The following is a 27,685-nucleotide window of genomic DNA, read 5'->3' as shown; positions in this document are numbered from 1 at the left end:
ACCATAGACTGACCCATTTAATATTAGATTCATTGCAAACAGACCACTAGGGGGCGCTCCCAACTTGTTTGCGATGGTTTTTGAAAACCTTATAACCATACCTACCACCATACCAAAAATCAAAGACTTGTCACCAAGTGCACGATTATAACGAATTCAGACCCAGCTAGTGGCCAATATACTGTAAATACATCTTGTGATTCCGTTTCATACAATAACACACTGAATTCATGTCTCTTGGAGGACAAATGGGATGATGATATAGTGTCAGACCACAGCACTAAAGCACGAGAAGGAAATTGACCTTTTAGTCAATTTTTTTTGTATGACGGTGGAAGTCATTGTTTGAGCAATGGTACGATGGCAATGGTCTCTTGACTTTAGGCCAAGAAAACACCAGCCAGGTAAATTAGAGAAGAGTCTAGTGTAAGGACATTTTATGTTTGCTTTATGTATGCCCCCCGTGACGTCGTGTGGCAGCCACAGTGGGCGCCCCTCACTTCACACGAGTGTTCCTATGTACAATGCTCAACGTCGATTTGTATAAAACTGAATGGTCAACTACAATGCCCTGATGGCGACAGCCGTTACTCACCAGTTGCCTATGAACCGAGGGTCGCTCTGGTCGATGTTGACCTCGGTTTTAGGGTCGACGTAGAAGCCGATGAGAACACCTCCCAACAGGTAGCCTGCTGCCGGTCCCAGAGCACCCATCACATACATTATAGCTGAGTGAGAGACAGAGACAGGGAGGCATGTTTGAAAAACTAACTGAGTGCACAATGTTAAGTTTAGGACGCTTCAAGGCCCTCATACATATGTCGCCTTCTGTTACGCCGGCACCATTTTCCACCAAAATAACTTCCGTTCTAGATTCTTGGAACCTGCTTTCACAGAACCGGTGGCCATATTTTGGTTCCAGTTCTGAACCAACTTTTAGGGTTCTGAACAGATTCATTTTCAGTGAAAACACTCTGAACTGGTTCAATATTGTGAGCTTGTACAAAATAGCTGATGTATATAGTGTTCAGATTTTGGTGCTATGTTAAGTCATTTTTGCGTGGCCCTAGTCGCTTCTTTTTCTTTTTTTGTAGACCTGGCCACTTGTTTCTCTCGCAAAAGCTGGCATCCCTGGCTGCCGATCATAAGATCAGAACTCATGATCCAAGCTGCTGCTGTTTGAATGGTGGATTAGTTTCACTTTAAACATTATGTAAGTGAGTTAAGTCAGTGTTGTATGCTATTACGGTGATGGTGTTAACACAACACTAGTGGTGGACTAAAGTACTCAAATGGGTCAAATTTATTACTAGACTACAAATCCAATTTACTTGAGCTTAACTTAAGTACAGGAGTACCCTTTTTCAACCTTATCTTCATGCAATATAAACTAAATAATATATTTTCAATCTTTTAACTACACGACAACATCCTGTATGGGGGTCCCTGGCACAAACACATTTTCAGATGGGGGTCCGTGGCCGAATACAATACATGGCCTACATATTGGAGTCCTTGACATGAAATTGTTTGTGAGCCACTGGTTTAACTAACATTAGGATTAGGAAGCCCTAATAAGCAATTTACACAAGTTAAACAAGCTCAAAGAACCACAACTACCAATATTTTACAAGCAACTTTACAGAAACACAAGTTCAAAGTCGCTTATCGTCAGTGGTGGAAAAAGTACTCCAATGTTGTACTTAAGTAAAAGTATCAATACTGGAATGTAGAACTACTCCGTTACAAGTGAAAGTCCGGAATTCCAAATTGACTTGAGTAAAAGTACAAACGTATGGGCATCAAAAACAAAAGTACTTAAAGTACTAAAAGTAAAATTACTCACTATGCAGAATGTCCCATTTCAAGTTTTCAAAATGTATAAAAATCATACACATTTGTGATGCGCTCACAATGCGATGCGACGCAATTGACGCAATTTTCAAATGGCTGAAATGTATATTGGGGTGAAGTGGTTACTGTATGTTTTGAAATAATAATCAAAACCTACAAAGTAACTTTAGTAACTAAAGTTGTCAAATAAATATAGTGGAGTAAAAGTACAATATTTGGATCCGAGATGTAGTGGAGTAGAACATTGTACTTAAGTACAGTAGTTAAGTAAATGCACTTAGTTACTTTCCACCACTGCTTATCGTCTCTGTCGGGTGGAAACCTCACGTCCAAAAACATGTCATTTATTTTTAGCATAAGTAGCAGATCTACAAGCTCAAAACGCATCGCTTTGCACCGCGTTTTGACCTCGTGGATCAACTGCTGCAAAAAGTTGAAATGTGGATATAAGAGGTTTCTGTCCGACAGCAGCGTTATAATAAGCTGGCTTCTTGGCCAAACTGATCACGGCAACCATTACGGGAGGGATATGGGGCCCAGGGAACCAGATATGTCCTAATTAGAAAGACTTAACGTTGTGGAATTCCTCCAGCGTTTAAAAGTTAAAAGCAAAAACGCCACGGAAATGTGCCGGCGTGACAAGGCACTGCCAAGCACAGTCCATATTATCCAACACGGACGTTCTAAACCCTTTTTTTTTTTTACCTCTGAACCCAATAGCACTAGCATATTTCGAATATCGGAAACCTCTTATCTCCATATTTTAACTTGTATTTGTAATGAACACCTTACTTGATCATACTATTACTACAGTGTCACACAAAGGCATAACAAGTAGGAGATCCATAAGCGGTGCTAAGCGACATGCTTTGATGCTTGTCGATCCGATCCTTTTTTCAATTTTTGAACTCGAATCCTGAAAAGTGACCGTTTTGAACATATGAGGTTTAATGCCACCCGATAGAGACAACAAAAAATGTCACCCGTGTGAAGTGAGGGGCGCTAATATATTAAAGTCTAGCTCATGTTGATTAGGTGATGTAATGGTGATGTAAAACAAACATTAAATGCCATTAACAATAAAGAGACAATATGACATAATGAGTTACATTATGATGTAAATAAAACATTGAACTAAAGACAAATATTAAACCTGTTTCCAATGAACAGTGTTTCAAATAAGTGTCCGCCGGTTCCGTGAAATACCAAGGTTCCAAGAATCTAGAACGGAACCACTTCTAGAACCGACATTATTTTGGTGGAAAAGGGGTGAAAAGTGAGGCGTGTTGTTGTCTATGTACCATGTGTGTCAGGGGAGGCAGAGACTAGGAAAGCTGAGAGGGACGCACGCACACACGCAAGGATGGATAGACATGCACCCTGGATAATCAATCCCTTATCTAGCAGAAGGAGAGGAAAAGCCCTGAGCTGACGGGATGGCACAGAGAGAGAGAGATTTCTGGTGTCATCAATTGATGACATCACACGTGGCTCCATATTTGGTGGTTGGGTGGATCTGAGCTGCATGGATTTGCAATATTCACATGCAAATTGTTCAATGCATTACATTATAAGAGTGAGTGAATGAGTACCCTGATGTCATCATTATGACATGACAGTCACAGTACTGACATCATAGAACTGGGGGGGGGGGGCACAATGAAATAGTATAGGATGATTGTATCATCATGGCAACATGCTGACATAGCACTGCCTCCTTAGAACGTCCCCTGGTGAGCTGCCAGCCTCACATTTAACGATAGGGACTGTGTTTGGTGGGTGTGTGTGTGTGTGTGAGAGAGAGAGAGAGAGAGAGAGAGAGAGAGAGAGTGTGTGTGTGTGTGTGTGTGTGTGAGTGTGAGTGTGAGTGAGTGAGTGAGTGTGTGTGTGTGTGTGTGTGTGTCCGTGTGCATGTGTGTGTCTGTGTGCGCGTGTGTGTCCGTGTCCGCGACTCTGCGAGTGTGTCCGCGCACGCGCGCGTGTGCGTGCATGCGCGCGTGCGTGCATGCGTGCATGCGTGCATGCGTGCGTGCGTGCGTGTGTGCGCGTTTGTTCAGCAGGGATCGATAAGGAACTGAGAAGGATAGCGTGTTCCGAATAAAACTCCTCAGTCCTCACTGTCAGGTGAAACACGGCGACCGCAGCAGGCGTTACCGGAGGAGACGCAAGGTTGTCTCCTGCACCATGTGCTTCCCAAACATAGTCATTTCAAGGACCCCCAGATTGGTGTGCATTTGGCCACGGCCGGCCCCATAACTCAGAGAGCGTACAAATGGACCCTTACGGGTCCGTTTGGTTCCATTTGTACGCTCTCCGAGTTACAGATCTGTAAGGGTCCATTTGGTTTGGGGGAAAAAAAACACACCACAATTAAATCATGAATTGCCATTATTTGTCCAACAATGAATCGTCTAAAATGAAACAAAAGAAAATCTCATAATTGTGATAGTTGGCACATTAAAACTTCAAGTGCTCTCAGGGTAGCCTACTTTCTGCCTGGCATCATCGGCCCTGGAACAGAGACGCTCTTATAGGAGGTTACAAAGGAATATTGTGCTGAATAATTCTAATGGGTTTATGTTAGGCCTTTGGGCATGATCGTGAATTCAGGGCAACAGAACGCGCTGCTTAAATAGACCAATACGTTCCCTTCCCACTGCGTTAAGTGTGCCGCGCCGCTGCGGCCCACACACAGACACACTCGCGCACACAGACACGTGCACGCACACACAGACATGTGCAAGCGCACACGCACACACACACACACACACTTGCCAGATTTTGCAAGAGGAACAAGCGGCCATGTCCACGAAAACGAGACCAAAAGAAGCGACTAATATAAGGCTGCATGATCATGACACAAACACATGTCCCAATGCACTCCCCAGCAAAATGTGTAAATATAGCATCAAAGTCTGTTTTATTACTCGAACCCTAGCTCTGGTCCTTAGCATTAGGAGGACGCTCCTTAACGCTATGGTACTTTCAACTTCCTGCACTTTCGCTACTCACCAATACAAAGACGGTTTTGTGGAGTCGAAAGCCTACTTTCCCTAGTGGGACGTACTCTCAGCCCCCCACCACACATGTAAAATGCACTTTTTGGCCAGAATGAAAATAGTATACTAGAGGTCCTGGTAGGATATAAAACCAGCAGCACTAGAGGTCTTGGTAGGATATAAAACCAGCAGTACTAGAGGTCCTGGTAGGATATAAAACCAGCAGCACTAGAGGTCCTGGTAGGATATAAAACCAGCAGTACTAGATGTCCTGGTAGGAGATAAAACCATCAGTACTAGAGGTTCTGGTATGATATAAAACCAGCAGCACTAGAGGTCCTGGTAGGAGATAAAACCAGCAGCACTAGAGGTCCTGGTAGGAGATAAAACCAGCAGTACTAGAGGTCCTGGTAGGAGATAAAACAAGCAGCACTAGAGGTCCTGGTAGGAGATAAAACCAGCAGTATTAGAGGTCCTGGTAAGAGATAAAACCAGCAGTACTAGAGGTCCTGGTAAGAGATAAAACCAGCAGTATTAGAGGTCCTGGTAAGAGATAAAACCAGCAGTACTAGACGTTCTGGTAGGAGATAAAACCAGCAGTACTAGAGGTCCTGGTAGGAGATAAAACCAGCAGTACTAGAGGTTCTGGTAGGATAGAAAATAAGCAGTACTAGGTCCTGGTAGGAGATAAAACCAGCAGTACTAGAGGTCCTGGTAGGAGATAAAACCAGCAGTACTAGGTCCTGGTAGGATAGAAAACCAGCAGTACTAGAGGTCCTGGTAGGCAGAGCCATCTAATAGAAGAGTTGCGATATTGAGGGGGCAGAAAACAGCCCTGTCACGTGGTTCATGTACTCGCGCGAGCCCATAGACTGCAATGCATTCCGTAAACTTCCGGTTGTCCCCATTTGAAGCCTTCAAATAGGGACAAACCAATAGAAGTCTATGTAGAAGAGCCGCCATTGGACTGGCCCAATGAAGTGAACGGAGTTTGCGTAACTCTGTCTTACTCTATGGCTCTGCTGGTAACAACCAGCAGCGTACGTTTAATGTTAGAGATGACCGACATCCGATTATTTGCAGGGTCATATCAACCGATACTGACTCTGATACCAATATACAGGTATTACATTCTTATATTATATATTGAATTGCTGCATTTTTAAATGGGGTCATCTTTGTTTTGCTGATGAAAGTAGATAGATGGTAACAGCTGACGCTCTTAAAGACCGAGACAGGCAGATTGGCTGCTCTGCGAGTACAATGCAATATTGACGGTCACATCATTATTGTGTCATCAATATCGGTGAAGATATCTGGATTATTTTGAGATCGGTTCAATACAGAGGTGGCATTTTTATGGCCGATATGGATGGCAGGAAAGCAGAATAGGAATTCAGGGGGCATACAGTCCCATTTAAGAGAGAAACATGCTTATATCAGCATTGTTACACATGCATGTCAACCCCACTTCATCCAAATCTGTATTATCACTTGAACCCTACATACAGTAGGCTACATAAGACTATAGAACCAGGTCAAACCAAATATAATGAACTCAACAATTCCAAGTGCTTGTCAGGGTGGGGGGTCCCCAGTTCAGATATAATTATTTTGGGCAGTCGCCAGTTCAATTATTTTGGGGGGCCGCGACCTGAAAAGGTTGAGAACCACTGCTCTAGAGTCTAGCAGACCACTGCAAAATTGTCTCTGCAATGTTCTGCAACGGTTTGGTTGCACATCACCATTGCATTGGTGTGGACTGGGCTTAAACGTGGGATGTGACAACAAAGATGATTCAGAGATGCTCTATGAATGTTGTTTTTTGAGACAACAGGAAGACAATAAAAAAGGATCTAATTAATCTAATCAAATAAACAAACGACAAAACGCCAAAATTACAAGACTAGAGCCATGCAGGCCAGTATGTCACTTTGGCATATATATATATATATATATATATATATATATATATATATATATATATATATATAAAATCATTATTTTTAATTGTAGACGATTTGCAGGCAATGTGCCCCGATTTAGAACCACTTTTAACCTTGCGTCCCTATTTTGAGCAACAGGAGAATAGACATTTTCCAAAAAACAGACGATAGACAAGCTCACAATGCAGCACGACAAAACTATACCGGTCAAAACGTCAGTAATCCATCTTCCCTTGGTAGAAAACTGTCGTTCCCATGCATCAGTAAGCAGGAACTGGGGGTGGCAATGAAGGACCGGGAAGTCTGGCGTGGCATTGTGAAATCCATGATCTCGACCACGGTCGAAAAATGATGATGATGATGAGGACTTCCCAAAAATCGGGCTTTGATCGGCCTCTAGTCTAGTGCAAATAAAGCTCTGCTTTGTCCAAGCGTGATGTCAATCCCTTATTTCTATTATCCACGGCGAGGAGGGCAGAGCCCACACAGAATATAGTCTCATTGTGTTTCTGCTGGTCAGGTCCAACCAAGACCAAGGCATGGCAATCTGACTCAATCACTGGAATTTAAAGCTTAATTTAAAGTAGACCTGGCTCCGTTAGCTCAGTGCATCTCAACATTTTTCATTTCAAGGAGCCCCAGTGGCACTAGGACATGTACGGACCCCCATTTTATACAGTTTTCTTTTCTTATTTTTGTATTCTCTTGGACGGTGGACCCCAATCTACACTGTGAAATCCCCAGAGATCATTTCACTATGAGGGTGTACAAATGAACCCCTAACATGCAGTTTGTGTTTACTAGGTCTGCTGAACAGGGTCTGTTAATTGTTCCAAACACTAAACTTAAAACAAAAGCTGACAGAGCCTTTTAGGTTGTTGCGCCAACACTGTGGAATGCTCTTCCTCAAGGTCTTGAGATCTGCAGCCTCTGTGGACATTTTTTAGAATAAACTCAAAACACTAACTATTTGCACAGGCATTGCAGATGTTTCATGATGTTATTTCCATGTTTGTATTGTGATTTGCTGTCCTGTTTTGAGATAAATTGTATAGGCATTTTCTGTTCTTTACTACTTTGTTTATTGTTTATGTTTTATTCTCTGTATGTAAAGCACTTTTTGAGTCTTCTCTGTAAGAAGTGCACTGCTATATAAATAAAATGTACTTACTTACTACAGCTTACTATAGACACATATTGCCTACTTTACTATTTCTGCCAAATGTTCGGCCCAGAACATTAACCAGAGATATTCCATGGAACGCTCCCAGGTATAAATGAGAATATAATTTACAGTATACCTCGGTGCGTTCCCAGTACAACCAGTCTTCTGCTGTTGACCAGTGCACAGCTCCAGTTGAACCTCGGTGCCCATCAGGGATGGGATTACATGAAAGTGGGTCTTGTTCCTGAACCCACTGACCCTGAACGGGTCAGTGGGTTCAGACCGGGCAGCCTTCTGGTCACAAGCCAGCTTCTCAAAGCTCTCTACACTGCTTACTGCTGTATGTGCATGGGTGTGTGTGTGTGTGTGTGTGTGTGTGTGTGTGTGTGTGTGTGTGTGTGTGTGTGTGTGTGTGTGTGTGTGTGTGACTGTGTGTGTGTGTGTGTGTGTGTGTGTGTGTGTCCACAACTAATGTAACTAATTCTCAACACACTGCTCAGTCAGCGTCGGCTCAAACCTCACAGGTTCTCAATGTGGGTGGGGGTCTCTGTGGTGGGGGTCTCTGTGGTGGGGGTCTCTATGGTGGGGGTCTCTGTGGTGGGGGTCTCTGTGGTGGGGGTCTCTGTGGTGGGGGTCTCTGTGGTGGGGGTCTCTGTGGTGGGGGTCTCTGTGGTGGGGGTCTCTATGGTGGGGGTCTCTGTGGTGGGGGTCTCTGTGGTGGGGGTCTCTATGGTGGGGGTCTCTGTGGTGGGGGTCTCTATGGTGGGGGTCTCTGTGGTGGGGGTCTCTATGGTGGGGGTCTCTATTGTGGGGGTCTCTGTGGTGGGGGTCTCTATGGTGGGCCTACCGGCATGTGCACTTAAGCCTCTCCAACTGATCCAAAATGCCGCAGCTCGTCTGGTCTTCAACCAGCCAAAATTCTCACATGTCTCCCCCCTGCTCCGCTCCCTGCACTGGCTCCCAGTCGCTGCCCGCACAGAATACAAAACTCTGATGCTGGCATTCAAAGCAACCAAAGGTATGGCTCCCCCATACTGTATCTTGCAACCATGATTGAACCCTACAAACCCTCCCGCGCACTCAGATCAGCCAACGCAGGAAAGCTGGAAGTACCCTCACTAAAAACGCCGGGACAACGCTCCACACGTCCCAAACTCTTCTCCCTTCTGGCCCCAAAACTGTGGAATGCACTCCCCGTTGCAATCAGAACTGCAGCATCACTCCCAATCTTCCGCCGTAGTCTGAAGACCCACCTTTTCAGACTCCATCATGGCCCATAGCACTTATCCTACCCCCTTAGATAGCACTTTTTAGACTTAGATAGCATTTGAAACAGACTTATAGCATGTCATGTAGACAGCACAATAATTGCATTGTATGTAGTCATAGCACATCATAGAACATAGCATAGTATAGTATATATGTATAGTTAATATGTATAGTGTCATTATATAGATATGTTCTAGTACGTTCTTAGCTTACGTATGTTTCTTGATAAATGCATTTTATATATGTGATGTATTCCCATACTTTTGTTCTTGCCTAATGTAAGTCGCTCTGGATTAAGAGCGTCTGCTAAATGCCTAAATTGTAAATTGTAAATTGTGGGGGTCTCTATGGTGGGGGTCTCTATGGTGGGGGTCTCTGTAGTGGGGGTCTCTGTGGTGGGGGTATCTATGGTGGGGGTATCTGTGGTGGGGGTCTCTATGGTGGGGGTCTCTATGGTGGGGGTCTCTATGGTGGGGGTCTCTGTGGTGGGGGTCTCTGTGGTGGGGGTCTCTATGGTGGGGGTCTCTATGGTGGGGGTCTCTATGGTGGGGGTCTCTGTAGTGGGGGTCTCTGTGGTGGGGGTATCTATGGTGGGGGTATCTGTGGTGGGGGTCTCTATGGTGGGGGTCTCTATGGTGGGGGTCTCTATGGTGGGGGTCTCTATGGTGGGGGTCTCTGTGGTGGGGGTCTCTATGGTGGGGGTCTCTATGGTGGGGGTCTCTATGGTGGGGGTCTCTATGGTGGGGTCTCTATGGTGGGGGTCTCTATGGTGGGGGTCTCTATGGTGGGGTCTCTATGGTGGGGGTCTCTATGGTGGGGTCTCTATGGTGGGGGTCCAGGCAGGGACCAACCACCAGGTTCCCCAAATGGACCCTTACAGGTCTGTAACTCTGACAATGACCAAATGGACCCTTACAGGTCTGTAACTCTGACAATGACCAAATGGACCCTTACAGGTCTGTAACTCTGACAATGACCAAATGGACCCTTACAGGTTTGTAACTCTGACAATGACCAAATGGACCCTGGGGTGAGGTCCCAGAGATGACCCCAATCCCCAAGGGGGTACATAGCCAAATCAATGCATATCGTCTCTGCTCAAAAGCAGCAGATCTACAAGCTTGGATCTGCTACCCCTACAACAACACAAAAAGTCAGATTTCTTCCAGACAGAAATGATATCAAACTTGAAGTGAAAAAGGTTGAGAATCAGTGATGATACAGTACCATAAGGGCAGTGATAGGAGCGTCCAGGCCAATTATACTGTAGATTAGACCAGAGGTGGACAGTAACCTACTTACTGTACAGTACTGTACTTATAGTATAGTTTATAGAATAGTTTTCTTAAGTTGAAAAAAAAAGAAATAATAACAAAATAAAATAAACAGCCCCCCCTCATACATTTAAAAGGTCAAGTTCAATCACCAGGATCAAGGATGTGCGTTTTCAACGAATAGTTGAAATGGAGTTTGAAGTTACTTACCAAACCAATTATTGGTTCGGTTCGGTCCTCAGGCATAATGCCCGAATATGGCATATGTTGTATTGTTGACATGTCAAGATTCCCCAAATGTATTTGTCTGCAGAGCCCTATCTGAACATGTTTTGTGCCAGGGACCCATGCGCTGATCATGCGGCCTAGTCGCTCATCTTATTGTAGACCTGGCCGCCTGTGTCTCTTGCAAAATCTGGCAACACTGTAGGGAATCATGTATAGACTGCTGCACTGTAACGTGACAGCTGCCTTTACAAGGATATTTATATAGGGTAAAAAGGTACATTGGCCGTCACGTGGGAGCATGCCAGGAAGGATGCTTCCCCTCTCCAACGACCTTCATCAATCTGCGCTCATATCATACGTACGCAACATACTGTAAGTGAATGAGGAGATCACTCAGGAGAGGGCCATGTATATACGGTGCTCCGCTATCTGGATGCCGTTCCTGCTGACTGGACAGTTTGGTCTCTGATGTCGCAGCAGACGACATGCATTCCTCTCACCTCACAGTGGAGAAAGTACTTGGATTTATAGTCAAAATGTTCCTCCTCGTTGACTTCAATGTTAAAACAACATTTTAAAAGCCCTTTATCTCAGATTATTTCCCCAGACAGCGCATTTGATCAAAACAAGCTTTATTCACGGCTCATAAGTGAAGTGTCGCTGGTCGCACAGTTCCTCGGGTGGTCCATTTAGTTTATCTAAATCTTTGCATATTCTTGTTTATCTTACTCTCTGCATAATTTAATTTACACTATACAGTACATCTTCTTGATCATTACCGTTTAGTATTGACTCATTTGGCATCAGTGACTAGTAATAGACCATTATCCTTTTAGCATTACTCGTGTAATTGTACCGCTGTACTACTGTACATATTCAATCTGTTTATAAAGTGTTCAATCAAACTATCAGTGTAACTTGTTAAAACGTGTGTTGTCTCTGGGTCATGGCCCCCCATCAGCCTACATAACATACAATCTTTGTTTTTGTCATTATCCTGAATTGTGTTTCATGTAATTGTATACGGATGTGTTCAAGTGGGGCTGTACACTAACCTGACTCCGCCAGATGGGGCAGCAGAGAGTACACTGGGTTCCCCCCTCCTGCTCCCATCTGGGAACTCTCAGGCAGACTTGATGCCCGGCCACAAAACGGCCTGGCCAATCAGCAGCAGCTATCCCGCCTCTAGCTGCTGCTGATTGGCATCAAGTATGCCTGAGAGTTCCCAGATGGGAGCAGGAGGGGGGACTCTCTGCTGCCCCATCTGGCGGAGTCAGGTTAGCTGCACACAGGAACTCGACACAAAGTACAATTCTCAATAAGAGATGGAATTGCAGCAATGTTACAATACAACTTCTATTGTTCTTCTATGTATCACATACAGTATATGGACTCTGTGGGGGGGCATACATTAGTCCGACGTACAAATAGGCTGACATACGTGGCCGGTTAAGACACATACTGTACGTGGCTGGTTAAGACTCGTCCATGGCTCCGACATGCGTGGCCGGTTAAAACTCACCCGTGGCTTCCACGTGCGGATAGGGTTTGGTTAGGGTTTGGTGTAGGGTGTCTGACTATTGCGGACTGTATGTCGGACTGTTAGGACGTTGGACCAAAGATATGCACCCAACACTGTGAACATAATCAGGCTTTTCACATAAGAGCCTGGTTAGGTGCAGAGAGTGCAAAAGGCTTGCGTTCTATTTAAAGGAATGCACAGGTCAATACATTTAGGTCAATGTGTCTGAATGCTGCAAAAACACATGGAAACCTCGTAACAAATGTTCCGTAAACTTCTGTCTGCTTCACTTCCGTGAACTTCCGTCTGGAGATACAAGGGCAAAAAACTTGTATCTCCAAATTTCTATTTTTTTTAATGACCTACTTTAATAGCCAAACTTGAGCTCACAAATGGACTCCAAATTTGAATTCATGAAAACAATTAAAAGCAACAATATCACCAATTAAAAGCACCAGAATTGATTCATCACAAAAAAGCCAAGGCTCGTTTCCATTGAGATACATATTTAAATAAACACCCAACAGAGTGACTACCGACAACCGTACAAAAAACACAATATGAATTACTCATATAAATTACTCACATAAACAGTGTAAAAAAAAGGGGGAAAAAAGTCCTATACTGTACAAATAGGACAAGCGACTTAACAAAGGCACACTGAAAGAGTGAGTCATCTGTAACCAAGAGACAGTCCAGCCATGATAGGAGGAGGTAGTCCGATTAGCATAAAGCCCAAGGTCCACACTAAAATGGGTTTCTATTCTAATGCATTGTATCACAGCTTACGGGTAAACGGTAAATGGTGCATTTATATAGTGCTTTTATCCAATTACATTCACCCATTCACACACACATTCATACATACACTGATGACAGCGGAAACCATGCAAGGCACCAACCTGCACATCAGGAGCAATTAGGGGGTTCAGTGTCTTGCTCAAGGACACTTCGACAATAACTCTGGAGGAGCCCGGGATCGAACCTCACATTCCCATCCGGCCACTCTACCGGCCACTCTGCCGCCCAGTGGCTCAGGGGTAGAGGTCTATTCTTATGCATTGTAGCAAGGCTCTAGTGTTCTAATGCATTGTATTAAGGCTCTAATGTCTATTCTAATGCATTGTATCAGAGCTCTAGTTTCTACTCTAATACATTGTATCACTTACCATTGATCAATAGACCCATTCAAAGCCAGGGGTATTTATATCACTTATCAGACAGACACATCACGGTTGCTTCAGTGGATAACAAATGCTGCCAGCCACTAAAGTTTTGATAGCACGGCAGTTTTATAGAATAGAGCGGAGCATCCTAACAATGGCTTGGCTATCTGCCCAAAACAGCTGGGCCAATACACAAACGTATCAGCCACCAACAGAACACGATATTAATTCTAACAAATGGATGTTGGGCTGGTGGAGATGCATTACTCTGGCACAGAGAACACTGCAGTGGATGGCGAGAGAAGTAGTGGGGTGCTATCAGTGTCGCAGAAAAAGTCCTTAAGACATTTTTATTTGAGGAAAAGTAGCAATAGCACAATGTTGAACACTGGTTCCTAACTGGTTCGTTGATGACCCCCTTCTTACCCACCTGACACAAGCCGAGACCCCCTTCTTACACACCTGACACAAGCCGAGACCCCCCACACACACGCAAGCACGCACACACATTCTTGTTTTTCAAACATGTTAACCATTGAAGCTCTATTGTATCGGATAGCACAAACAACTGATCTACAGGATCACAGTGCATTGTGACACGCAGAGTTTAGACATGTTTTCTCTTCCAACTTTGTTAAAAAAAACTTGTAAACCTTTATAATAATGATTAATAATAATAATACATTTGTGCAACCTCAATTACAGTCTAAGTACCTCAAAGGTGTGCTCACATAAGTACCGTACTTGAGTAAAATATACATAGTACCTTTCCACCACTGGCTATACAATCTACCACTAGCAGCCACCACCAAGTGCCCTACACATCATCTGGGAAGAGGACAGCACTTAAACACCAGAGACTGTAAACGTCTACAGCCACTTTAGTTTTGATAACAGTGCCATTTTCTTTGATAATAAAAGAGGACGGACTCCATATAGCCGCTGGGCGGCTGCCAACGCAGCCTGCAGACGTATCACCCTAAGAGAAACGTTTTCAGCTGATGAATAGTGTTCTGTGAAGTCTTCCTCTGCAAGTACTGTCTACTTGCAGCTCTGGAACAGCCTCCCATTAGACCTCAGGTTCGCTAGCTCCATAGCCATTTTTAAATCTAAACTAAAGACCCATTTTTATAGAAAGTCCTTTTATAATCCCCTAACAGCAGAAATGTATGCATCTACTATTCTCACTGATACTGTGTGTGTGTGTGTGTGTGTGTGTGTGTGTGTGTGTGTGTGTGTGTGTGTGTGTGTGTGTGTGTGTGTGTGTGTGTGTGTACAAATTTGTAGCCATTCAAATGTATGCAGTCATAATAAGAGTATTTGTATTTGAATCGCAGTCTGATCAGCAGCTGAGCAAAATGTATTGTATTTTTTGTTAGTTAGAACATGTCTAAAATAACCTAAAATCAGGTGAGAGCTAAATAAGTGCCATAATCTGATTCATTCATTCATAGTTTAAATAATCGGCTGATCAAACGATTCTGAAAATAATCATTAGTTGCAAGTTGCAACCCTAGTTAAATGTTTGTAAAACCACAGTTTTAATTTGACTCTTGACAGTTTACAAATGGAACCATTTGGCTCCATAGAGTTACAGACCAGTTAAGGGTCCATTTGGACCCTGATTGGTCCCCTGACCAGATGTTGAAAACCAGTGCATTAGGGGTATGTCGTTGCGTTTAAGGTGACATTCCAAGGAGCATCTAAATGTCTTCTTTAGGAGCGTTCAATATCACAAGACACACACACTCCCTCCCTGAGACACATGCAAACTGCTTCAACGTCGTCCCGAGGTCACTTCGACCTTCTGTGCTTACGAGACAGCTACTCAGACTTGCCCCTGTCTCTCTCTTGTGAGGACCAGGAAAAGCTTCCTCCCAATGTCTTTCTAAAATTCGACTATACACAAGTACAAACACACACGCACACACACATAAAACCTGCCACCTTTGGGATTGGATTCCTTTAGGATTTATCGATTCTGGTTCCTTACTGATTCCCTCTTAACTTACTTTCCGGTTCCCTTTAACGATTCCAAATGGATCCTTACGGGTTTGTAACTCTAAGAGTGAACAAATGGAACCAAACGGACCTCATTTGTTCACTCTCAGAGTTATGACTGTCCTTGAAGTTTGAGAACAACTGGTATTGTAATTGTATAGCAGACGTGAAGCCCAAATACCAGCTCTGACGGTGTGATAAAACTGGTTCCGGAAACTAATGGTTCCTAATGTGATGGAAAAACGATTCCAGTTCCTCAATGTTGGATCCAGTTCCTAGTGTTCCGGATCCCAACCCTAGCGACCTGGCCATGAAGAAAACCTCTCACACCACCCACCCACCCACCCACCCACCCACACACACACCCCCACCACCCACACCCACACACACACACACACACACACACACAAGACGTACCTAAATACAGCGATGCGTTTTCTTTCTTGACGTTGTCGTCCAGGTAGGTGGGTCCCAGGGTGTAGATGGGGGTGGAGCCCATGCCCACCAGGATCTGGGCGATGACAAACAGCGCCACATAGAGGTTATGCTCGTTGCCCTCCTGGTCTCTGGGGCAGGACGGCACGTCCAAGGGATCCCGCCCGCTGCTGTTCATGTTGCTGTTCATGTTGCTGTTCATGCACAGACCTGCCACAGATAAGACTCGATCAATAAACTTTGTTATAAAAGTGAATTGATCATTGAATAAAACATTCTATTCATAATTGATCTCTAATTTGGGCATGTCACCGGCGAAAAGCTAATAAACATAAACATTTGCATTAATTGAATCGATTATAAAAACATAATAAATGACGATAATAGATCCCCATTTTGGGCATGTTAAAGGCCAAAAGCTTTAAAAAGTCAGAAATAGTTAAATTAGCTGGTCTACAGCTATGGCGATTTAAATTATTTTTGTATAAAATAATGCTTATGTGGTTAATTAAATTGCCAATATACACATTATTTTATTTTTTCATATTTAAAGCACTACCCTTCTCGATTATTCAACTAATCGAATCAAAAGAATAACCGCTAAAACAAAAAAATGAACAATGAAAACAAGTCGCGGCTCCAACACGGACCCTCGTTGCCCAGAGACGTGTTGACCTCCTTGATCTGGTACGGCGGCGAGATGAAGTGGGGCAACGAGAAGAGGGCGGCGCCCACGGCGATCAGGACCCCACCCACCGCCAGCCAGCGAGGCCGCTGGCCCCGGCCTCCGAAGTAGCTGATGAAGACCACCACCACCAGGCTGCCGATGTCGAAGCAGCTGACCAGGAGGCCCGACTCGGAGCTGCGCAGGCTGTAGCGCTTCTCTATGGTGGTGATGACGCTGCTCAGGTAGCCCGACACCATCAGAGACTGGATGGAAGGAGAGAAAGAAAACGTCATCAATTATATTTAACATACAATGATAATGAATGTATTTATATAGCACATTTCTATACATTGTCACAAAGTGATTTACAGAGAAGGATAAAAGAAAGCAGATACAACGAAAGATCAATGAATAAAATTAAATAGCAGGCACAAAATATAAACATACACAAATAATCACAAAAATGGCAATTAAGAAAAGGCTTTAACAGAAGAGCCGTTGTTGGTACTCTGGGATACTATATAAACTAGTGGTTCCCAAAATGTGGTGTGTGCACCCCTTGTGGCGCACGAAACGCCCTCTAGGGGGTGCGTGACATGAAAAGGGTAATAGCGATTTTATGGTGTTATTATTACATTTGTAAACATCAGGCGCACACACGGTTAAGGCCTAAGGCCAAAGTCAATAGCTACGTCATGCCTAGCCCGCCATTATAACCACTGCACCACCGTCCTACCCACTGCACTCACACGGCAGTGACGTCATGGACTTACCCTCAGCGTCATCCATCGATATCTCCTCATGTCGCGCCAGCCGCCGAGCCTCAACAGAACTCGCGGACCAATGCACATTGCACTGCCACCAAAATCAGCTCCCTTTCACCCTCACGCCGGCTATGCATTTCTTTACTACATTCACTATCGCCAAAAGCTCCCACACCCACCCACGGGCACGGAACACTGTTGCCAGGTCTATGAAAACAAGCCCACAAAAACTGACTTTCTACACGCTACTTACACACACTACAACTTGCTTACAATATGTGGACCTGGCAACACTGCATCCCATCTATCCATTGGCTCCGCCGCCACCATTGTTGCCAGGTCTATGAAAACAAGCCCGCAAAACCTGACTTTCTACAGCCTACTTACACACACTACCACTCATTTACAATACGCGGACCTGGCAACACTACATCCCGTCTTTCCATTGGCTCCGCCGCCACCATGTGCCCCACAAGTTTCTATGCTACACATACAACTTCCGACAACACTCCTGGAAGTTGCACGCACGCATGCATGCATGCATGCACGCACGCACACCGTGCACGCAGGGAGACATCAAATGTATCTTTTGGGTCACAGGCAAAAATACTGCTGTATACAACAGACAGTAAAAACAAGACTAACTAAAATGCAATAAAATACTACGCTAATAAAATACATTCCCATAAGAACAGCAACAGTGACTGCATTTACATGGACAGAGATTCCAAAATCCTCGTTTAAATGCCTCAAAACATGAATTCCTTTTGACATGTACAAAGTGCTTCTGCATGTTTGTTTTTGGTCGATTTTCTAACCACAGACCAACCAACCATGGAGAAACGGCTGGAATAAGTGATTACATGAGGATATTTTATTCTGATTGAGCTGTCATTTCACATGTGGAATGTTGGGGTCGATGTGACCCAATGTGGAGTTATACAGTATGTTTTCATGTCAAGGACCCCCTTAATGGCCTAATGCAGGGTTCCCCAATAGGCGGCCCGCGGGCCGCCCCTTGTGGCCCCTGGAAGAATTAAAAATAATAATAATAATAATAATAATTGTTTTGTTTTGGGGGGGGTGTCCCAGATATAAATGGCATTAAATGGGGGTCAGTAGCCTATGCATGTCAAACTGGGTACCCCCTCAAGGACCACTGGTGGTCCCCGGACCACTGGTTGAGAACAATTTTTAATTAATTAATGAAAAAATAAAAAACCCAATTTTTCGCGCGTGCGGACTCGGCCCCCAGCCTGGTTCCCTAGTCAAAATATGGCCCTTGAGGAAAATTAATTGGGGAACCCTGGCCTAATGTATTTGGCCTTGGACCCGCATGTCAACATATTTTGTTCCAGGGACCGCCAGAACCAAAAATGTTAGTGAAACATATTTGCTTTTTTTAAATAATAGCCAAAGACCATCCATCCATCCAAAGTTTAAAATTTGTCCGGTAGAAGACTCTTGGGCCCCTGGCCCCCTTTTCCACCAGGGTTGAACCGGCCCGGTTCTTAGTCCAAGAGGCAGAGCCCCAAAATTGGAATGTTTAATTACGAATTGAGTGAGCAAAACCATACCTATATTAAATTACTTATAGGATCAATATAAATAAATTAATAGATGTTATTGTTAACCCTTCCACAGGAATATTTTTTCAAATTTACCACACATTGTTATTTTTCCCTACATGATAGGTGAATAGGCATGTATTTAATAGTTATCACAATGAAACCAGTGGCGTATCCAGGAATTATGTTTTGGGCAGGCAAGATCATGTGTTAATTGTCGTCTCCCCGCGCACAATCGTAGCACTAAACGTTTTCAAAGAGATATACCTGCCAGACGAGTAGGATACAAAGGCTGAAAGGCATGCATTTACATTCCAATGGGTGATCGAGGGTCGCGCTCGCGGTCCATTAATAGTTCTCAGGTCTTGTTTTTGTCGTCTTTTTTCTCATTGTATGGATTTTGGCCAGGCCAGAAATGGATTTGGACAGGCGGACGCCTGCCCTCGCCTTATTGTAGATACGCCTCTGAATGAAACTCCAGTTGATTACTTACACAAAGACAATGACTTATTGTATTACAAGTTTTCTGAAATGGTACATTTAAATGTGCAAATTATGCATTATATAGGAAAATGTGCAAACAAATGAAAATATGAAAAAGCTACTACTGTACTTAGCTTTATCATATATTAATTTACTTATATTGACCCTATAACAATTTAACACATTTCGAGCCATACACGTTCATGTACGGTTTATAAAACCCAGCACTTTAATGCCAATCCTGTGTATGTTCGTGTTACGATCTTTATATTACAGTACGATCTTTAGCTGCGTTTATCTCTGAATTGAAGCTCAGATGAGGTGATATGAGGTGAGGCATGATATTAGGTAAATTAGGTAAATAAAAACTTAGCGCGAAGCTCCGGTTAGCAGATCACCGTGTTTCATGCTAGTCAAATCGAGTGATGGAAACAGTGTCGGCTAATACTTCCGCGTCACAGGGTCTGCTTTTTGTAGTTTTGTGTTTTTTAAAAAGGGCGCCCGTAGAAACGCCTGGCTTATATATATATATATATATATATATATATATATATATATATATATATATATATATATATATATATATATATATGTATGGTTTTGCCCACTCAATTCACAATTAACGTTCCAATTTTGGAGCTCTGGCTCATGGACTAAGAACCGAACCGGTTCAACCCTGGTGGAAAAGGGGCCCAAGAGACTCATTGAGTCCCTCTGCCGGTCATCAAATTATTGGCTCAGAAATGAGACAAAAACTGAAAGATCTCCATGAATTCAAGGCTTCATGGGGTGAGTAATCAATAGAAAATAAAAAACAACCTACCTGGATGAACGTCAGGTAGCACATGCAGAACAGGAAGCAGCGCGAGTCCTGCAGGAAGACGTTCAGGTACTTCCTGCTGGGCAGGCGCAGCTGCGCCAAGCGGGCGGCCAAGAACCCGGCGGAGGGTTTCCGCCTCGCCACGCTCTTCCCCCTGCGAGTCTCCGAGACGTCGGCAGCGCCATACGCCGCCGAGCTCGGCCTGTTCAGCGCCAACTTGCCCAACTTCGGCGTATAGTTCGTTCGGGTGGGCGACGACGCCGACGGCGGGGCGGGCTCCAAGGACTCTGTCCTGCTGGGCGGCTGCTGGATGAACTCGGCGCTCTCCTCCTCGGCACTGACGGACACAGGGACTGAGCTGGCCAGCGGCGTCTCCTCCCGAGGGGGCGACTCGTTCAGCACCGGCAGGCTTTTGGATTTGAAGTTGGGGCCCGGCTCCTCAAACTCGCTGGAGCAGTCCTGCTTCCGCAGTGACTCCGACAGTTCGGTGTCCTCGTGGTCTGCCATTTTTTTTTCTCCGTTCGGTTTCGCTTCGGGGTATAGGATCGAACCCTGGCGTGCTTTCGTGCTCGTAAAAAAATAAATAAACTAAGTCAACCTCTCAAGCCAAGAGTTCAGAGGCGCTTATCCAAGTTAATTTATTATTAATAGATACATTTACTCCTCACATGTCCTTGATGCCAACAGAGTCCCTCTCCAAATAAAGTAACAACACAGACCAGGCTCACAGTCTTCACAGATTTGACTTATCTGCAGTAAGCTTGCTTTCTTTTTTTATCTTCTCCTCAACACTCACATTCTTGTCACCTTATGATCTGAGAGACCCCAGAGGACTTGATGCCTCCACAAGTGAGTCACAACAACATCCCTCCCTCTTCTTCACTCACAACAGGATTTGGAGCAGAATCCACAGCGTTTGTTCCTCCGTGCGACCACTGTCGTCATTTCCTCCTATAGGACATTGCGAGCCTATCTTCGCGGAGAAAATGGTGAAGGTGTGAAGTCGTTGGTGCATGGCTGACGTACCTGTCAATGAGACAACACAAACACAATCAAAACGTCTTCTTTTTTTTGTCTGCATGTCATCACTGTCTGTCCTTGTGTATCTCTGTTAAACTTTTTTAGTTTTGTTTAAATGTTTTGGTTAAAACCAAGTGTTCTGTTAAAACAATAAAGCTCTATATGTTGATACTAATAATCATTGCTATATAGAGTATAGAGTGTTTGTTCAGTAACAGGGGTCTCTACTGCTCTTTAATAAACTTTTTTTCAGGCAGGTTGCCTATTTCAGCAATGCAATGCTTTTCTGTTGTTTATTTTCTCCCACTCCAGTGCAGATATGTACAGTGAAAAAATACCAAACAGCAAAAATACTTAAGGCAAAACGCAGGACAAAGGAGAAAGAACAAAAACTGCACTAGGCTAATAAGGCTATGCCCATGAAAAGGGCCCTGGCAGCCGGCAGGTCTCTCACTACTGACTGGCTCTGCCTGCAGTCTCCCTTTTGTAGGAGAGGATCCTACCGAATGGTTGAGTCCTGCTCTGTTTCGGCAGATTCAAACAGAAGAGTGTCAGCACTGCAGAGGCCATACAGATGACAAACACAGGCCAAACACAGGTTGCAATAAACTGAATGTTTTACCCTGCAAGTCTGTGTGTATCATTTAATTTGTATTGAATAAATTGTGAATAATTTGTGAATGCATTCATCAACAGTAGACAATTATATGTTAGGACCTGTCTGCCCCACTACCCACAGTCACTTCAGTTGCTTCCAAACCGTCCGGTGGTCTAATTTAATAGTTGGATGCAGCCGTGTGTTGTGTGTGCTTGCGTGCAATGTCCTTAATCAGAGTGTGTGTGTGTATAGGGCACGGGCTGCCCCGTGACAAGCTGAGTATGTATGTCGGTGTTGTCCACCGGCCAATAAGGGACCACCATTCTTGATGACGTAACTAAGGTATGTAAGTATGTATGTATGTATATGTATGTATGTATGTATGTATGTATGTATGTATGTATGTATTAGCCTGGCTAATAAGCCAGACTCAAATCACACTGTCGTGTGGTATTTTAGTCTGGAGATGCTGTGTATGGATCTTGTTTCCCGGGGGGCGGGTTCAAACATTTTCTCTTTGACGCAATTGGTCAGAGCTACTGTCAGTCAAAGGTCTCAAGCATTGAACGTCACTGTACCAAAGCCCGCCCATATTGCATACCGTGTCCCGATTGGCCACACCAGTTCTCTGGTGTAGGAAATGGGCGTACAATTGAGCCTCTCCAGACCGTAATCCGCCGGCAGGCAATTCTTGTTTTGCCAACGGCTGATTCGGTCTGGCTTATTAGCCAGGCTATGTATGTATGTATGTATGTATGTATGTATGTATGTATGTATGTCAGGGAAAGAATGGTGGTCCCTTATTGAGTGTTGATGGTGACGGAACTAAGGTACGTTTCAAGGTTGGTATAAGGTTAAGGTCATGACGACGCCAGGCCCAGGAAATGATGTATGAAAACAATAGTACCAGACTAGTTTCTCAAGCAAGACATCTCTTCTACAATCCTTCAATGCTAAATAAGTCTGTAACTCCTGAAAGTTGTGAACAGTTATCCATTTGTCATTTCTGTTTTTTTATGTGTGAGTGTATTTTCAAACATCCATTTCTGCCAGGCAGCAAGCTAGGTATGCTTTGACTCATTTGTTTTGCAGTAGGACGTATTTACGTGACTGCAAAGACGAAACAGATGTGGGGGAGGCCGGACGGATCATATAGCAAGAGTGGGCACCACCTAAACATTGTGGGCCACCTCAATGTTCCACAACAAGAAACATACGCCCGCACACTGCCAACCTGGATGGTACAGGAGCAGAATGTATTCAAGAACAAGCAATGTTTCTGTCACAGATGACCTCCTACAGGCAACCTCAATGTTAAATTGGAAATATATAATAAGAATAATAATTTGGAAAATGATCTGAAGTAATACAAAAGTATACACGATTTGAACATGCATGGTAAATCATTATCAGGCCTAAAATTACCGTACCTTACCATAATGACTGCCACAGATATTTTTTTAGCAGTTTGAAGTAATTTTTGAAATATTAGGCCTTCAAAGTGAAATATTCAAGCATGTTCAAATCATGCATACTTCACTTCAGACCATATTTAATTTTTATTTTGTTTGTTTTACACATCTTGGACAAAACAATAGCCTGGTTAAATTGAGGTTCCCACAATGATTAGGTGCCCACTCTTCCGGTTACCGGCCAGACATCGGAAGCATGGGGAAATTGACGATTGGTGAAAATCGGTATCGGCAGTTGTTGTGTAGCAGTTGTGTCCCGTTTTTAAAATAAATAAGTATAATGTAAGGTACTGTAAGTGATATGTTTTTGTTAAAAGGTCCTTCTTCTTTTCCTTTTGGCTTTTCCCTTCAGGGGTCGCCACAGCGAATAATCTGCCTCCATCTCACCCTGTCCTCTGCCTCCTTCTCTCACACCAACTAACTTCATGTCCTCTTTCACTACATCCATAAATCTTCTCTTTGGTCTTCCTCTAGGCCTCCTGCCTTGCAGTTCCACTTCCAACCTCAACATCCTTCTACCAATATACTCACTATCACTACCCCTCCTCTGTAGGGAGGGGTAGACTGAGCCATCTCAGTCTGTCCTCTCTGGCTTTATCTCCAAAACATCTGACATGCGCTGTGCCTCTGATGTACTCGTTCCTGATCCTATCCATCCTTGTTACTCAGTTCAGTTCAGTTTAGTTTATTTTGGTCAAAGAATTGAACATTGAATGCATTGATTACATTTCACTATAAATTAGTATTTAGACCAAAAAGGTATACATACATCTCCCTTTTTTGTTTGTTCTTACCTTTGTCCCCTTAAAGATGCCAAATCCCCTAAGATTATACCTACTTTCTCTAGCCTCAAAGAGGTCCCAGAGAGAACCTCAACATTTTAGTCTCTGCTAGGTTTTTTTAGCGCGTTGTTCAGTAACATGAGTCTCCCTGTCTCTCCAGCTCTTTCAGGGTGCACACACATTTCATCCAATCAGGTTAGAGAACACATTTATCAGCTTGCCCATTTTTGTTTTGTCTCTGGGAAAAATGTAATCCATTCTCTTTGGATCAAATCGTGATCTCAGCAAGGCCGACGGCTTCTCAGTTAAAGTGGGTGACAATGTTATCACAAAAAAGATGAAATTACCTATAGGTTCCATCCTGGAGGAAAATCTTTCCTGAGATAAAATGGCCACCCATATAATCAAAAACGTCTCCTCACATGGTGGTCAGCAAAAATAATTTGAAGACCTAACAGGAGCCATCATACAAGGTTTCTTCGACTATGCATGCACCTCATGATGGTACCAGCTCAAAAACCCTAAAAACAAGGCAGACATCCCAAAACAAACTGGTCAGGCTACTACTTGGCCTTACTCACAGAACCCACCTCACCCCTGCTCATTTTGATAGGTTGGAATGGCTTAGGGTTGACGACAGAGTACAGCAACTTGCAATGGGCCTGGTCTACAAGATTCGCTACACCACTAAGATACCCATGTACCTTTGATTGATTGATTATTTTATTTCACAGTATGCAGAATGGGTACATTTCAAACGAAAGCACTTAGTCAATGAAAAAACTGTTACTTTGTGGACGAAACAGGGTCCACATTTTTCAATTAAGCAGAACATTAAAAGACATACAAATATACACTTCTATATATTACAAAAAAATCACACCTGTGTAAAGTGAGGGGCACTAATATATTAAAGTCTAACTCATGTTGATTAGGGGATGTAAAACAAACAGTGCCAACACAAACATTAAACGCCATTAACAATAAAGAGATAATATGACGTAAATGGCACATTATGACATACATTTTCCCTTCATTGTCAATGGCGTTTACAAAACAAACATTGAACTAATGACAAACATTAAACCTGTGTATAGGAGGGGCTAGCGCCCCTCAAAAACAGGAAATCAACCTATAAAGAAAGAGCCAGTTTCGAATTGCAGACGCCCTAAAGTGCTCTTTGAGAGTGGTTTTGAAGGAGTCTAGGGATTCACACTTTTTAACGGCTGTTGATAGGGCATTCCACATTTTTAGTGGCATAGGAGCAAAATTAATTTAATCCCTTGTTTGAGCCGAATCTGGGTTAAGTGGTTTGTTGAGAAGTGGTTTCTCTCTGGTGTTGTGATCGTGGACATTAAGTATTTTGACAGTAAAGTAAGTCTGAGTCCCCCCCCCCCCCTCCCCTCTTGTCTATACTGTACACATTTTTTCATAGATGTGTATATTTGTATGTCTGATGAATTGAAATGGAGGACCCTGATGTAGTGCTTTTTCTGGTTTTATCCTCATAGCAGTTTTTGTATTGACCTGTACCCATTCTGCAATTAATACAATTGCCAATCAATCATCACTTGTTTCTCCTGTATGAGTTATCTTTCCTGGTAGATTATCCACCTGCACATTTATTGGTATATAGTATTTTTTATTGGCCTAAAATATTGTCTATATACATACATTCATGAATCCACTTATATGGGTTTATATGTTACCATACCATTAACATCCTATACAAGGCAAGATTTTCAAATTTCCATTATGCTTTATGTAGCATGTGACATGTCAAACTAGGGGTTTTTCATGATTCTGAATCCATTCCAAGCATTTTGCACAAAAAACACTCCTTGGACTAAAAACGGCCAGTCCGTCATCACAAATGGTCAGCACATTTAGGTCAAGCCACTTGCCCAAATGTCCCCTAAATGTGCTGACCATTTAATGCTTGGAATGGATTCAGAATCATGAAAACCCCCTAGTTTGACATCACATGCCACTTAAAGCATAAGGAAAGTTTGACATGTTTGACATTTTTTTTGCCTTATACTGTAGGATGTTAATGGTAGGTCATATATAAACCCCTATTAAAAAAATTGCTCAATACCGACAGCCAGTCAGCAAGTGGATTCATGAATCTATGTATATAGATAGACAATATTTTAGGCCAATAAAAAAGACTATATAACAAATGTTGCACTTTAAACAAAAGAAGCCTGTTGGCTGCCGGACTAAGACCCCTGTTACCGCTTTGGCAGTGGTTTTCAAGGTGGCCCCTCTGGGTTCCATGGAGGGAGAGGTTCTATTCGTACACTCTTTGTTATAGGAGTCCTTGAAATCTAAAAGCTTGAGTCTGAAGTGCTCTAAAGCAATTATTACTGTGGGAATGTTGAGCTATTAACACTAATTTGAACAACAACAAAATCACTTACCCAACAAGCCTATAAGCCCTATTCAAAAACATTATTTTTGAAGGTTTCTTTTAGTTTACACGATGCCCCCATCCATCACCCCCCTCCAAGTCAAGGGCAACCCTGAAAAGTCATGACATCACCAGTCCAGCCAGCACCACACCGCCAATAGAACCAGCTGTCCTTCTCACCGACAGAAAGCATTGAAAACCATCATTCAAGTACAACGTTGTTTGACCCCGTATTTAAATAATCATAATAACGTCAAAAGAACCGACGAAAAAGCTATATAAAAAATACAGCTGGCAGTTTCAATTGGCGACTGGGGAATAAATAAAAGGCGATGACATGACATGACGCGGCGGAGAGCACTGCAGTGGTCCCCCCGTGTTGACTAGTCTGAAGCTAGCCGATGATACGCTCAAACCGGTGACTTATAGAATTCTGTGAATAGAGGTCGCTGTACCGTTAGCTCAGGGCTATTTATGGGAGTTTTTCTTATCCTTTGTTTAAGTCTAGGAATTGTAGGAAATTAATAAATAAATATTCCAATATTCCACCACGCTGTTTAATGTTATTTACATCCCGTCCATATTATCTTATGTAAACTAGCAGTTATTGTATTGTCAGTGTATTTGATACTAGAAATACACTAATCTGCATCATCCACCATGACACAAGTCATTTTCGCAGAAAAAGTCTCAAGTGGTATTTTGTAATCAATAGTAGGGTTACAAAAACCACAAAACGTCATAGCATGATCATCCATTAAACTAAAAAGTATGCATGCTACATTAAAATGTGCTACATTAAACAAAGGTGCATGGACGAAAAGTAAGCAACTATTAAAACAAAATAAAACAGAACGAAACAGCTCATTCTTAATCAATACTTTCTTTCTTTTTTCCTTTCTCTTTCTTTCTTTCTTACTGTAGGGTCACCGTGTTGGGTAGGTCACATATGTAGGTGTAACAGCAGCAGCAGAACCGCGGCTGCTGGCCCCGTTGAATGAGGCAAGAAATACAATAAAATAAAATAAATATATATGGGGAAAAATCAACAAAGGTATAATTTTCTCAAAGCTCACCTTGCATTTTAGAGCGAGGACACAATGTGCCACCGGCCGTCATGTCACCAGGGTCATTTAAATTAATGAATTAATACAACATAAATTAAAACAAAATTGTGTGACAGCGGTCGTGTCCTCTTCCTCCGCACCCACACCGAGACACTCTCATCTGAACAGTTGT

The 27,685-nt window shown here is 43.2% G+C and overlaps 1 protein-coding gene across 1 annotated transcript; it reads right to left on the bottom strand.

Annotated features, from left to right (window-relative positions):
• Positions 1-591: 591 nt before the first annotated feature.
• Positions 592-27,685, bottom strand: LOC306943872 (solute carrier organic anion transporter family member 5A1-like; the record flags this gene model as incomplete). The annotated part of the gene is made up of 5 exons (XM_079530392.1): positions 27,523-27,685; positions 20,165-21,187; positions 16,510-16,789; positions 15,842-16,069; positions 592-728 (listed from the first exon to the last, which is right to left on the bottom strand). The coding sequence occupies exons 2-5, from the start codon at positions 20,666-20,668 to the stop codon at positions 592-594; spliced, it is 1,149 nt and encodes a 382-aa protein (XP_079386518.1). The 5' UTR covers positions 20,669-21,187; positions 27,523-27,685.

This window comes from Electrona antarctica (assembly GCF_951216825.1).
Source record: "Electrona antarctica genome assembly, chromosome: 19".
Lineage (NCBI taxonomy): Eukaryota > Metazoa > Chordata > Actinopteri > Myctophiformes > Myctophidae > Electrona > Electrona antarctica.
This window is presented reverse-complemented; position numbering and strand designations above follow the sequence as displayed.